At 39.6% G+C, this 15,325-nt stretch overlaps 1 protein-coding gene across 4 annotated transcripts in view; it reads left to right on the top strand.

Annotated features, from left to right (window-relative positions):
• Positions 1 to 15,325, top strand: part of PDHX (pyruvate dehydrogenase complex component X) — a 75,067-nt gene that overhangs the window by 51,899 nt on the left and 7,843 nt on the right. For 2 of the 4 annotated variants that reach the window (XM_021284549.2, XM_005500229.4), the window contains exons 8-10: positions 437 to 495; positions 6,143 to 6,301; positions 9,402 to 9,466. In XM_021284549.2, coding sequence (XP_021140224.1) covers positions 437 to 495; positions 6,143 to 6,301; positions 9,402 to 9,466 — 283 coding nt within the window. Of the gene's footprint in view, positions 1 to 436; positions 496 to 6,142; positions 6,302 to 8,699; positions 8,804 to 9,083; positions 9,467 to 9,576; positions 15,317 to 15,325 lie in introns of those variants that run through there. The other 2 variants (XM_021284550.2, XM_065064872.1) reach the window with 2 other exon arrangements.

The following is a 15,325-nucleotide window of genomic DNA, read 5'->3' as shown; positions in this document are numbered from 1 at the left end:
CTGATTTATAGCTGAATAAAAGTTGATCTCTGCAATTATTCCATTTAATTCATCACACTACATAACTAATCGTAGTCTCCAGTATTGTCTTTGTATATTTAGATCTTGCAATAGATTTCTACATAGACAATAAATATGTAAAGCATAAAACACATATGGAGTGCTACTTATAAGAATGAGTAGAATACTAAAAGTTTAACCTTCTGTTAGCAGCTAGCAAGAACATCTCTGCTCAGGAGGCTTTTCCTTGATGATACTCCTTTTGTCCCAAGAGGGAGAAAAGTTTTCTTGCTCTTATGATTGTAGTTTGAAGATGAGTTACTTTCTGGCAGTGTTTCAAAGAAGCAAATCTGCTGAATCACTGCAATCTCATCATCATGTAAGTGCTGATAAATCTTATGAGCAATGATTGTTGTCTTCTTTTTTCTTTTTGCAGATGACATTAAAGTATCTGTAAATGATTTTATTATCAAGGCAACTGCTGTTACTCTGAAGGTAAGTGAATAATTGACTTGAGAAAAATACATTTTATAGTAAACTTCCAAGGAGACAAGAAAAGTATTTTGTGAGCCTATATGGAGATATTAATGTGATCATAGCAAAGTTTGTAATCCTTTATCACTTATTGTTAGCTGTTTTTTAAGCTTTCCAGGAAAATTTTCTATACTGTCTATGCTGTAGACTGTAAAAATGAGAGCTTCTTAGTAAAGATCCACTTACTACAGTTACCATCTGCTGAAAGTGGTAGATGTGTTGTCGGCAGACTAAAGCAATTGGCAAGATAAGTCTTCTATTCTTTGCTGGTGCATCTTAGTTTCTCTTACAGTTATAAACAAATATTTGTCTAAGTCTTATACCAGTCTTGTGTTTTACCTTAGGTATATTCTGATGGCATATTCAGTGACCTCTACTTTGAATTAAAAATTCTTCAGGCGACCAGTCTTTGCTCATTGCTAAGAATTGTCATTGTTCCCCTTGTCAATGTAATAGTTAAATGATTGCAATACATCCTGAAGCTAAGGTCTTAAATTTCATTAGAGTCTACTTGTTCTGTGCCAAACTACGGAGGCTTCACCATCTCCATAAGCTATTTCCCTGTTCTCTGGATAGAACCATATACATTGTCTTCTGATTTGTGTCAATTTCTCTGCTTGGAGAAATTGACTCCCTGTGCCACTCAATTTTTTGCAGGATTCACTGGTTAAGTCATCTCGTGATGGCAGATAAGGCAGCAATTAAATAAAACCATAAATAGCCACAAAAAACCTTTTACTACATAAGCAGAAGTAATAAGAAGTACACTGCAATGCTTGTGTATTTCAAGGGAGTGTATTTCAAATTTCACTCCCTGTGCCACTCAATTTTTTGAAACTGAAAGGTTTCAGAAATCCTCCTTTAGGAGAACTCCTGCACTTTGGAACTGTCTTTCCTTAGTCCAGACTATCTCAAATATAGTTATTTGTAAAACATAATGTGAAATTAATTTTGTTTCCAAACTTGTGAAAAGAAAATACTATTATGATTTTCACTTAGATATGGAGCGTTTTTGGTTTAAATTTGGTTTGCACTTTTTTTTTAAATGAGGCATGGGTGGGAGCTCTGACCAGCCTGAAGGCCAGTATTTTTAAGGTTCAGGAAGAAACAGTGTCTTTTAGTGATCACTAACACCTGGAAAAGATCTCACGCATGTAGGAAGGTAATAAAGGGGGACAGACGCTTGATCCTCAGACTATCCTATGGAGTTTGCCTCGTCATCAGGGGAAATATACTCATGTGTGACAATGAATGAATTCAGATTTTGAAGCAGTTTGGTATTGCTGTGGATTTGTTACCTGTGCTTTCCTGGTTGCACAGTATTCACTCCTAGCTAGATGGTAAATGCCTGGAAGAGCTAAACTTTTCTGATGTAACTGCATCATTTGAGCAGTGGGTTTTAAAAGCTAAAAACTGACAAGATAAAGCAGAACAAAGATCCAGACTTGTGGCATTACCTCACAATATAAAATCATCAGAAAGAGAGTGAGAGCTATTTTTCTCATTTGCAAGGATGATTTTAGTTATTTTAATTTATTTGAAAGCTGAAGCAGGAAGTTACATATAAGTTATGGAACTATTGAGAAATTTCTAGCCAAACATGATCTAAATATTTATGTATAATTGCAAGAGCTATAGATTTTTACAGAAAATAGACAGGATTCTAAGCAGTTTCATAAGCAAGTGCCTGGAAGAAATTCTGGACATTGAATAGATTGGGAAAAACTTCCCAAGTTATTCTATACTAGAAACAGAATGAGGAGCTAAACATGATTGGTATGTGTTTGTTACATGTGAACATAACAAAAAACTTCCTTTGGTGGCCTAATGAAACCTTACATGAAGAAGTGGTGACATCCAAAAATTACTGTGAACTGCTAGCTGCAAGCATGGAATAACAAATCTCTGCAACAAGAGGGTGGGTGAGAGGAACAAGAGACAGAGAGAGAGAGGAATGAAAGATTAGGTTTTCTGTTTTTCTCTTCTACACAAAGAAAGATCAGTCAAGAAAGATAATGGGATGTAATTCTAGCTTACAGTTTTTCTATATGTGAAAGAATGACTTGAATACAAGCATTGCAGTGTACTTCTTATTACTTCTGCTTATGTAGTAAAAGGTTTTTTGTGGCTATTTATGGTTTTATTTAATTGCTGCCTTATCTGCCATCACGAGATGACTTAACCAGTGAATCCTGCAAATATGATTTATCTTTCTGATATACAAATAATAATATTTAGTCTGTGATTACTTTTGTATTCTTTTTCCTCATAATTTTAGCCGACACTTACAATACAGAATTTGAATCTTGAACTTAAGGATTAGATAGATCTATGTTGTGAACATAACAAAGTCATCAGTAGCATGTCGTTTTTAGCTTGCTTAAAGGAAATTCAGGAGATAAACAGAGTGAATGATAATGCATACAGCTTTGTAAAATCAATGCATCTTTGATTATAGATGAGTTGGTGTTGCAGGTCTGATTCTGAGAAGCTGGAGTTCTTGTGCACTGGGTTTGAAGAAATTGAGATGTTTTGTTTTCTGGGTTTTTGATTGTTTTTAATGGGATGTTAGTATAGTGTTTAAATGGAAGTAGTCTTTAAACTATTCTGTCCTGTCTTATTGCTTTGTTACAAATCTATGCTAGCATTTGTTTTACTTTAAAATAATACATTAAAAGAAGAGAAAGATTTAACTCAGTATACCAAGAAATATGTTCATGATCAAGTTCATGTCTCAACTATTTTGTCAGTGTTTCAGGAAAATACTTCCACCTGTTCCTCCCCACCCCAAAATTGAGTGGTGTGAACACATTTGCAAGTTTAAATTCAAGGTGGCTTTGTTGGCTCTTTTCTGGGCACTCTCCAAATCATACTTTGTTAATATTTTCTTCCTAAACAATGCAAGACACGCTCTTCTAACTTGAATGAACAGACAGTGACTAATTGGATACTTGGTAATTGGTTGACAAACACCTTAAGATAGTGCTTGTATCAGTTCTTTAACATGCTAAACTTCTCCTTCATAGGATCACAACTCCAAGTATAAATTCTAGTTTTCATCTTGGTCTTGCAATTTAACAGCCAGATATCTGTGAATGTGCCAGTGGGCTCACCAGATTATAGCCCATTGGAACAATTCTAGTGGCTTTCTGAAACAAGGAAGGAGGAGTAAGGCTGGAGGAAGAAATTAAAGCTTTCCAGGCTGATATCCCCAAGTAATTTGGCTTAGTAACAACAGCTGCTATAGCAGCCATCCTTTAAAAATAAAGTGTCTTTCCTCGTGGAAGTAATGGATGAAATAGTATTGTCTGGTTTGCATCAAAATTAAGACTATTCTAATCCTGTCGAGCTTGATAAGAGAAACTCCTTGTCCCTACCATCTCTTTTGGATACCTTATATAGAGTCATACTTGCACAATACCTATTTGGAGGCACATTACAACTATGCATACAGTGTGACTTTCCTGAAGTTTATTTAACTTGCAAAGAGGAATAGTAACTTTTTTTTTTTTTACTTTTCCCTTATACATTCTGTCATTGAAGAGGAGGAACTGAGAGTACTGTTACACCTCTTCTTCTAGGAGTGGAGATAGATAGATAGATAGTTAGTATAGTTAGTTAGATAGAGATAGATTGTGGAATTAGTTTACGTAGAGGTAATGTATTCCTCTCATAGTTTCTTCTGGAATACACTCTCCAATATTAAGTCAATTTTCTAATTCTTCATTTCACTTAAGTTCACTAAATACCAATTGTCACGGAGGTACCCTGAGGTTAGTTTAAGGGACAACAGGGTCCAAAACAACTTTTATTAAACCAGTGAGAAACAGGGTTTTAACACTCCAAAGTGACTTAAATAAAGGTTCGGACACCACTTGAGGAAAATTATTAAGGGGCAGCAACTAATACAACAGGTGGTCCACAGAGTGCATGCATGTGGCTTCACTCAAAACAATGCCGGAGCTGGCCCTGAGTCCGAGACGAATACACACTTGCCTGAACACGGTGCGGGATTATTTTTAAAGAGACACACGTACTTGTAGTGAATACGGAAAGTGTACACTCACAATTCTGCGAGGGTAAATTTATAGTACACTTGCAATCCTGCGAGGGTTAATTTACTTACACGTGCAAATGTGCACGGAATGTTACATGTGCTTATGTGGAAGCACGGGAGGAAAATACACTCGCGATTGTGCGAGGAAATAATTTATACACGTGCTCGTATTGAGCACAGAAAGTACATGTGCTTGTATTAAGCACGGAAAGTAAGCGTGCAAGTGTGCACGGAAAGTTACACGTGCAAATGTGCGCGGAAGGAAAATACACCCGCGATTCTGCGAGGATTAATTTTACACGTGCTCATATTGAGCACGGAAAGTTACATGTGTATATGTGCATGAAAAGTATAAATATACTCGCAATCCTGCGACAAGCTTTACTCACTCCCGTGGCGGCAAGGCAAGCGGAGTCTCCATCCCGGGGAGAGGGGCTCTCGGCAGCAGCGTCTTGCTCGTGCTCCGAGAGACCTGCGACAATGGGCGGAGTCTCGACGAGAATCCCGTTTTTATACTGGCTGATCAGATTTGACTGTAGGCATTCTAGAAGCTTCTCTGCACCCCCACACTGGCTGTGGGTGCCCCTGAAGCCTCCAAACCTCCCCCACACTGACCGCAGGTGCCCAGCGGCTCATTGGCGCCTTGGCACTCCCTTCTCCTAATGGCCCTGGCCAGGGTGCTCTGGGGCCAAACAAAAGCAGCTGTTAGCCTCAAGTAGCAGAGAGAGAGGGAGATGTGCCTACTCCTTCCATACTGAAGGAGGGAGGGGGAGAGAGGGGGGTTTGCATTCTGCCACACCGATCTTGGATTTATTGGAAATAGTACCTTGGCAGTATCTATGACCAGTTACGTGAGACTTCATCTATATGTTGTAGTTTTTTAGAGGGGTGAGGGTGGGTTGGTTGGTTTGGTGGGTTTTTTGTTTATTTTTTTTATGTGTGGGGTGTTTGGGCTTACTATGGTAAAATCAAGCCTCATTGAAAAGTAAACATTATCTCAATTTTAATTAAGTCCACACACAAAAAAAGCCACTGATGAATTTAGGAGAACTTCATCTGAATAACAATGAGTGTACCTGCAGGATACTCTATTTGTAGCTTCCTTTGTTGAGAGCCAGGCTTGACACAAATGGAAAATAACACATGAGTGTAGTAGGATGTACATTTCCATGCTTCTTAAGTCAGTATCCTGTGCTTTATTTTGGGGGCAAAATGGCACTGCTTTGTGTCTTTGCATGCTGGGCATCCGTAAAGTGGTAGCAATGACTCCTGAAGGAATTTGTTGACTTTTGTTAATTTTTTTTTCCAGGAACTTATAAAATAAATGCAAGTTAATCATGTACATCTATTCTTAGATTTTTTTTTCTTGGTCGTGGAATTTCTGATGACAGATGTGACCTTTTCTTTTGCCTTCTTTTATAGACAGAACTCTGTGATTCTCTAATTAATTTGGTGAATGCCTGTATGTAGCCATGTGTTTTAAAGGATTTTCCTTGATAATTGATTGCACCATTATTCTTTTAACAGCTCTCTTTTTTTACTGTCTCCTAGCAAATGCCAGATGTGAATGTAATCTGCAATGGAGAAGTCTGCAGGCAGCTGCAATCCATTGACATTTCTATTGCTGTGGCAACAGACCGAGGTCTCATTACACCAATCATAAAAGATGTTGCTGCCAAAGGAATAAAGGAAATTGCCGCCTCTGCAAAGGTAGGTCTTAAATGTACAGTAGGCTGAAGAATAGAGTAACTGTATATTTTTTTGTGTAGCAGAAAACATAGCATGATCCAGATGCACATCAGTAATAACAAAGACAGTTTCAAAATGGTTCTAAAGCAGTCTCAGCATTCCTTAGACTTCAAAATTATTATTAATTTTGCTAATTTTTTCATTTTTAATTAACAACAACTTAATCATCATGTTATTTAGTTGAATACTAGCTAGAAAAAATAAACATGTACAGACTTATGCCATTTGACATAATTGTATTTCTTTAATCCTCATGAGAAAGCTAGATAATGTTAATTTCTTTAGTATTTCCAGTCTTTAGGTTTGAGATTTTGTTTGCTTGGGATGTTTTTTTTCCTCCTTTCACAGAAATTTGCTTGTAGCTGCTTGTGTTACTCTATTTACAGTTATTTTATGGCACTTGTTTCTGTTTGCGTGTTTTTTTTAAATGTGGTTGAGACTGTCACCTGACTGGTAACATTAAATTCCTCAGATTAATGAGCATTATTTGCACAGACCAGGTGTGAGTTAGTGACTTGAATCTGTGGCAGTTGTTGCCAGCCACAGAAGTAGTATTTTGTGGCAGGCAAAAATACAATAAATGATGAAAACCCCCAACACAAGCGTTTTCTTGTAATTTAATGAGTGCTAATCAAAGGCCTACAGTATCTGAGGAATGTGTGGAAGTAGCTGCTAGGGCATTAAACTGTCCCCAAAACAGACACAAGCTGCACTTTGTAAATTTTTGTCTTTTACGAAAAAATACAGAAATCCTAGTAGTCTCTGTTGGAAGAGGCAATCAAACAACAAAGTTGTAGCAGAAAAAGGCATTAAGTGTCATGCCACAAAACATTCGTAATTGGGTGTTTTTAAGATATTTCCAGTCCATATTGCTTACTTAATGTTTAATTTGTTGTGAAAGGAAGTCCTTTCACTGATACAATAGCCAGCCAAGGAGGAAGGTCAGCTGAGGTTGTTACGTTATTTTGTGATTAGTGATAGAAGGACAAGAAGAAAAGAATTATGAGAAGTGAAGTATAGGTCCTGCTTTCATTATAATCTCTATACATCTGATACTGTGATGCAGTATTACAAACCTCTCTTACCATAAACTACTGTGTCCTACAGTTCCCATGATGGGAATTTACGCTTGCATTATGTTTACCAGGGCTATGATAAGTAAGCATTCCTGTTTCATTTCAAATTGAATGTGTGTGACATAGGTCACACTATGAAAGTCATTTGGTCAGGTAGATTGCAGGTGTCTACACCAACATAATTTTATTTTTCAACTTCTTCATTGAATTATTGAAATACATATGTGCCTGACATGCACATGTGGGAGGCACAAACTAAAACTTCAGCTGTTTCTCTACCAGTCTTCCTGTAGTTTGGCAGGTACGTTCTTTGTGTAGACAGGTTATATGTCCCTTTCTGCTGCATGTTTATTTTAATTTCTTTCTAGGTCATAAGCATCTTAGCACCATATTTTCATCATTCAATTGCACATACGCATGCTGTTCCCGTGGCTGTTGTGTATGGTTTCAGTAATTATTCAGATATGAATAAAAGCCTAAAATAAAATTTAGTATATCCTTTTAACTTTTAAATTCATAATAAGGGTGTCTAAGTTTTGCAAAACTTGGTGTAATCTTGAATTATTTAGTGGGTGATTCATTAGAATGAGACTCTCTTAAACTTCTTGTTTGTTTTTAAGCTGAAGTTATTGCAGTTCTTAAACTACAGTGGCATTTCAGAACCATTGCCTTGAAAATGTCTAGAAATGTATGAAGGGAGGACAGTTGTTCACCATGACCAGCAGAGTTAAATTTACAACATGAAAAGGGATTAATCCATGTCACAACTCTAACTACGAATCAACTCATTATCAGTGTTGAAGTTTATCTTGCAATGACTTACCTCCACCCACAAGCAAACAAAAAGAAGTCAATTCAATCATAGTTTCCACTTATTTACTCTGGTCCTTGAAGGCAGGGGTGAGATTTCATAGAAATTACCTCTTGATATACTGAGTTGAGTGACCAGATATGCTATTTCCCTGACTGTGCTTTTTTGTCTTAAAATGTCATAATGCTGCACTTGTCATAATATGACATTTTTCCATGTGCTTTTCCACCTTCAGAAAAAATATGATACAAGCCAAAAACACTAGATGTATTCTGTATGAATATGAGAAATCATCTGTCCTGCATATATTCCCACTTCATTCTCTGCTGTCATTTTGAAAAGGTTGTTACTAATGGAGAAGTCCTCTGACATGTTTCCAGTCACCACCTTTGGGTACTCACAGGGTGTTAGGAATGGGTTGGTGGCTGAATATTTGGCTCTTGACCTACCAATGAGTGCCATTTCTCTTGAGGTCCACACAGTCCTCCTTCCTTACATGACAACTACTATAGAAGATATTCATCATGATACCCACTGCTTCCATCTAAGGAGACCTCTGAACTACAGACATCCTAGGTGGGGATAAGGTTCTTTTTCTCTATGATCTTATCTTAGAACACAGTATGAATTTCTTGGGCTATATTTTGCAAAGAGTTTGTAGACAGTTTCTTCTGTGTATATTTAGAAGCAGAAAAGTCTCACAAATGAAATGGAGGTCACAGAAAGCATTGTCTCTAAGGTAGTTGAATACGTAGCTGTAAAAAATACATTCTCTAAATCTGCTAGAAAATTCTGGTCATACATGGCAGTTTCTTTAAACAAATATTTTAAGAATAATGCTGTGAATTTGTCTCAGTGTTATGCAAGATATTTTTGTCACACCGGGAGAATGGTGGTTCCATTGTGAAAACTGGATCACGGTTTGTAAGGTGAGAGAACAGCTTCTATTAAACAGTCAATATAGTTGGAAAAATAAAGTTTTATGTCCATGTGTTTGCCAAATCATTGTAGCTACAAGCACAGTGTTGCTGAGGTGCTTCTCTAAATCCATAAGCAGATGACTTTTTAATGGCTAGATGGTAAGTATAATGTCATACTGAAGTGAAAAGAATTATTCTATTACAACACTTTAATTTATTTTCTCTCTCCTTTTTCTTTTTTTCATTTTCCTTAGGCTTTAGCAAAGAAAGCAAGAGATGGAAAACTGTTACCGGAAGAGTATCAGGGAGGATCTTTCAGGTAAAACTCTAACAGCATTTAGTATGTGCAGTGTGCATTCGGAACAGTTTTACCGTCCACTATTCCTCTGTATGTTAATACATTGCCTTTTAAAATCTTGCTCTATTTAGAATGAAACTCCGTGTGATGATTCTGAGGGCTGTACCTACACTGTGTCCTGTGTCAGGATGAAACAGTTATCTTGACATAGGTTTATTTCATCTGAACCTGGTGTGAAATTTGTATTTTTCATACTGAGACCAATCTGACTTTTATTTTTGCACCTAATTTTTCCCAATTGCAGAAGTATTTTGTTGTTAGGTTGTTGGTTTTGTGTGTGTGTGTTTTTGTTGTTGTTCTTATTGTTGTTCTTATCGTTGGTTGGGGGGCAGGGGGAGGAGTGTTTCTTTGTTTATTTTGCGGGTTTTGTTTGGTTGTGTTTTTGTTTGTTTTTTAAATTGCACTCTGTAGTTAGTAGAAGACACTGATAATAGTTTAAATATATTAAAAGGAGTTGTTTGGCAGAAGTATCACAGCAGACAGTGATGTCCAGTTTGTCTTCAATTCACTCTTGAGTAGAATATCTCTAGAGGGGCAAAAAAAGTTTCAACAAAGGTGTGGTGTTAACTCTTACAGTTACTTTTAACTAAAACATTAAAAACTGATTCAATCAATTTTAAATAGCAACATACATTTAGTAAATATTTTTTTCTATAAAACATACTCTGCAAAAAGAGTGAGTGAACTCAGCAATGAGAAATAAGTGGCATGTGTAAAACTAACATAAATGTAGTGGCACAGTTGCACAATTAATTTCTCAATCAATTTTTTGTACTTCCCAAGTTTCTAAAACTGTTAATGTATTCTGTTTTGTGACATGGTTATCATCAAGCAACATTTTTGTTATATAAAATTTAGCTCAGCTCACTTCTTTGTCAATTTTTGAAAAGCTAAATCTGAATGCATATTTCAATCATATATTCTAGAATAGATAATTTGTGATGAGAGTAATAATACAGACTTCTGCAGAAACATTGCTATAATGTATATTAACATATGGGTTGCAACTCTCTGGAGTATGTGTCCCTCATGCCAGAGGAGTGGTCAAAAAAAAATATCTCTAAGCCTTTCAGCAGAAAAAATCATGGAACTGTAACAGTTTCTGAGACAGAAACACAAACTGCCATCAGAAAAAAAGAGGGGGGGATCCTCTATCCTCACTAGGCTGAAGACAGTAGCTTAAAGGAAAGGAGTGAATGGAGACAAGTCGATGCTCAGGGTGGCAAGTGAACCCCCTCCTTGCCTTCCCAGGTGCCTCTGTATAACAGGTATGAGGCTCTGGATGTGGAAGGCCAGTCAATGGATGTGGAGAATGAAGGTCCGTGTACATGGGAGGTGTTGCCAAGGTCAGAAAGGCCTACCCCCCATATCACGACTGCTTCTATGAGGAAGAAAAGATGGGTTACAGTTGTAGGCAACTCCCTTTTGAGGAGAGCAGAGGGTCCAATAAGCTGGGAACAGGGTTAAGGACATCATTAGGAAACTTTCTAGCCTTGTATGGCCCTCAGACTATTACTCGTTCCTGTTTTTTCATGTGAGAGGCAATGAAGCAGTGACCTGTAGTCCAAGGGCAATCAAAATAAACTTCAGGGCCTTGGGAGGGTGGGTAAGGACATCTGGACCATGGGTTATTTTTTTCCTCTCTCCTTCCAGTTGCAGGCAGTGACACTGGAAGAAACAAATGGACCTGATCTATTAATAAATGTTTTTGTGGCTCTTATCACTGCCTCAGTTTTGGGGTTTTCAATAATTGGATGGTGTTACATGGTATCAGGCTTGCTGGTGTTGGTTGGGATTCACCTTTCTCAAAGGGAAAAGAGGATCTTTGCTCACAAGCTTGTGGGGCTCATTGACAGAGCTTAAACTAGACATGAAGGGGGATAATATCAGGCTTGCCCATGACACACCAAGGTTAGAGGGATAGGATGCTTGTGAGGGCTCTCAGCCCGTTGCTCTGAGACATTCTGGTTACATTGGAGCACACTTGAAGTCTTACAGAGATGAGTCAGCATCTCCTGAGATAATTGGAGCAAACAGGGAAACACCAGTAAGAAGGTGACATAGAATCGTTTTGGTTGGAAGAGACCCTCAAGATCATAGATTCAAACTGTTAACCTAACTATGGCACTAAACCATGTCCCTAAGAACCTCATTTACACATGTTTTGAACACCTCCATGGATGGTCGCTCAAACCTTCCGTGGGCAGCTTGACCTTTCCGTGAAGAAATTTTTCTAAATTTATGGTCTAAACTGCCCCGGCACAACTCAAGGCCATTTCTTCTCATCCTATCACTTACTGCTTGGGAGAATAGACCAGCACCCTCCATGCTACATCCTTCTTTCAGATAGTTGTAGAGAGCGATATCATCTCCCCTGAGTCTCCTTTTCTCCAGGCTAAACAATCCCAGTGCCCTCAGCTGCTCCTCATAAGACTTGTTTTCTAGACCCTTCACCACCTTCATTGTCCTTCTCTGAACTCTCTCCAGTACCTCAATGTTTTTCTTGTAGTGAGCGACCCAAAACTAAACACGGTATTTGAGGTGCAGCCTCACCATTGCCAAGTACAGGAGGACAATTGCTTCCTTAGTTGTGCTGGCCACACTATTCCTGACACAAGCCAGGATGCTCTTGGCCTTTTTGGCCACCTGGACACACTGCTGGCTCATATTCAGCCAGCTGTCAACCAACACCCCCGGGTCCTTTTGCACCAGGTAGCTTTCAGCCACTCTTCCCCATGCCTGTAGCATTGCATGAGGTTGTTGTGGCCCAATTGCAGGACCCAGCACTTGGCCTCGTTGAACCTCATACAATTGGCCTCAGTCCATCGATCCAGCCTGTCCAGATGCCAATGTAGAGCCTTTCTACACTTGAGCAGATCAACACTCCTGCCCAGCCTGGTGTCACCTGCAAACTTACTGAGGGTGCACTCAATCCCCCTCATCCAGATAATTGATAAAGATATTAAACAGAACTAGCCCCAATATTGAACCCTGGGGTACACCACTTGGGACTGGCCACCAACTGGATTTCACTCCGTTCACCAGAAGTCTTTGGGACTGGCCATCCAGCCAGGTCTTTACCCAGCAAAGAGTATGCCCATCCAAGCCATGAGCTGACAGATTCTCTAGGAGAATGCTGTGGGAACATGCTGGGACATGACTGTCAGCCCTGCTGAAGTGCCTGTGCTCTGATACATGCTGCATGCGCAACAAACAGGAGGGAGCCACTGTGCTGCTAGACCTAAGCTATGACCTAGTTGACATTACTGAAACTTGGTGGGAGAAATCCCATGACTGGACTGTTGCTATCAATGACTACAGGCTGCTCAGACAGGACAGGTGAGAAAGGAAGGGTGGAGGGCTTGCCCTCTACATCAAGAATGTCAAGAGCTGTTTCTGAAAATAGCCACAAGCAGGTTGGAAAGCTCATGGGTAAGAATTAGACACCAAGGCAACAAAGGGAACTTTGCGCTTGGTGTCTAATGCGGGTCACCTGATCAAAAGAAGTGTATTGATGAAGCCTTCTTACTCCAGCTACGGGGGTCATTGACTTGCAAGCTTTTCTCCTGCTGGGGCACTTCAACCTTCCTGACATCTGCTCAGCACAGCAAGCTGTAGGCAATCCAAGAGATTCCTGGAGTGCATTGAGGATAACTTCCTAAGCCAGGCAACAGACAGCCCTACCAGGGGGGTTGTGATACTGGACCTGAGTAAAGTCAGGATACCAAATTTTAGGAAAGCAAACTTCCAGGTCTTTAAGGAGTTAGTCAATAGGACCCCCTAGGAAACTGCCCTTGGGGACAAGGGAGCAGAATGGAGCTGGCAGATCTTTAAGGACACTTTCCATAGAGCACAAGAGCTCTTGATCCCCAGGTGCGAGAAATCGGGTAAGGAAGGCAAGAGGTTGCCATGGCTCAAACAAGACCTGCTGGTCAAAATAAAGGGTAAGGAGGACTTGTACAGGCAGTGGAAGCAGGGGCAGGTAAACTGGGAAGAGTATAGGTAAACTGGGAAGAGTATAAGGACACTGTCCTCTTGTGCAGAGATGGAGTCAGGAAGACCAAGGCCCAGCTGGAGCTGAACTGGGCATGGGATACAAGAATAACAAGAAAGGCTTCTTCCACAAAAGGGGAGTTGAAGCATACCTTCCCAATAAGCAAGACTGGCAAACTGGTAGCAATGGACAAGGAGAAGGCTGAGGTACTCAACAACTCTTTTTCACCTCAGTCTTCACTGACAGCCTCTCTTACCACACTTCTTGAGTGGATAAACTGCAAGACAGGGACTGGGGGGGCACTGTAAGAGATACGGTTTGCGATCACCTGAGGAACCTGAACATATGTAGGTCTATGGGACTTGAAAAGATATATCCAAGAATCCTGAGTGAATTGGTGATGTAGTTGCCAAGCCGCTCTCAATGATACATGAAAAGTCATGGCGCTCAGGTGAAGTCCCCAGTGGCTGCAAAAAGGGAAACATTTCACCCATTTTTAAAAAGGAGTAGAAAGGAGGGTCCTAGGAACTACTGACCTATCAACTTCACCTCTGTGCCTGACGGGACTGTGGAACAGATTCTCCTATAAGCTTTGGTAAGACACATGGAAGAAAGGGAGGTGATTTGAGAGAGCCAGCACAGCTTCACCAAGGGCAAGTCCTGTCTGACCAACCTAGCAGCCTTCTATGATGGAGTGACTGCATAAGTGGACAAGGGAAGACCTATGGATGGTATCTGTCTGGACTTCTATAAAGCCTTTGATATGGTGCCTCCCAACGTCCTTCTCTCTAATTGGGAGACATATGGATTTAATGGATGGACTGTTTGGTGGATGAGGAATTGGCTAGATGTTCATATCCAGAGGGTAGTGATCAATGGCTCAATGTCTGGATGGACACCAGTGACAAGTGATGTCCCTCAGAGGTCTGTATTGGGACCAGTACTCTTTAATAACTTCATAATTTACATAGACAGTGGGATTGAGTACACCCTCAGTAAGTTTGCCGATGACATCAAGCTGAGTGGTGCAGTTTACGCACCTGAGGGATGGGGTGGCATCCAGAGGGACCTGGACAAGCTTGAGAAGTGGGCCTATGTGAACCTCGTGAGGATCAGCAAGGCCTGCACCTGGGTCAGGGCTCTGAGCAAACTGATCTAGTTGATGATGTTCCTGCTCATTGCAGGGGAGGTTGGACTAGATGGGCTTTAAAAGTCCCTTCTAACCCTTATTATTCTATGATTCTGTACAGATTAATCTTTTTTTCTACTTTTTGTAGAAACTATAAAAAAAAGAGATGATGGGCCAGTTTTCTCTATAGACAATCTGTCACAAAAGAGTCCAAGCCTTTCATAATATACCACTTCCCAGTTGTTGACACAGACTGACATGTTCAAAGGAGAAAGGTGTGATGAGTCTTCTCTGTGTCTGAGTGATACCTGGATGCCCAAATTGTATCATGTGGTTGTCAGCAGCCATTGTAACTTAAAGTTGTGAAGTGCAGTCAAAAATATATTAGGCTTGGAACAGAGACGGGAAAAGTTTATTTGAAGGTATCACTTCTGTGTCCTGCTTTCTGCCTTTAGTGCATGCAATGCAAGGATATATTAATGTAAAGAAATGGGACTTTTTAAAAGGTGCATTAGTTGTAATTGCAAAAATCTCAAACCCTTGTGAGTCTGAATGTGCCCAGGTGAAAGCCAGTTCAGATCTATTTTAAAGGTACTGAGTTCAGTCTTGAGAGAGAATTAGGTCACAGTAGTCATTGAATGTAGATTATTTATTCTAGGAAATATATATTTTCTGATATAACTGATAACTTTTCTCT

The sequence above is a fragment of the Columba livia genome, chromosome 5, assembly GCF_036013475.1.
Source record: "Columba livia isolate bColLiv1 breed racing homer chromosome 5, bColLiv1.pat.W.v2, whole genome shotgun sequence".
NCBI classification, from domain to species: domain Eukaryota; kingdom Metazoa; phylum Chordata; class Aves; order Columbiformes; family Columbidae; genus Columba; species Columba livia.
This window is presented reverse-complemented; position numbering and strand designations above follow the sequence as displayed.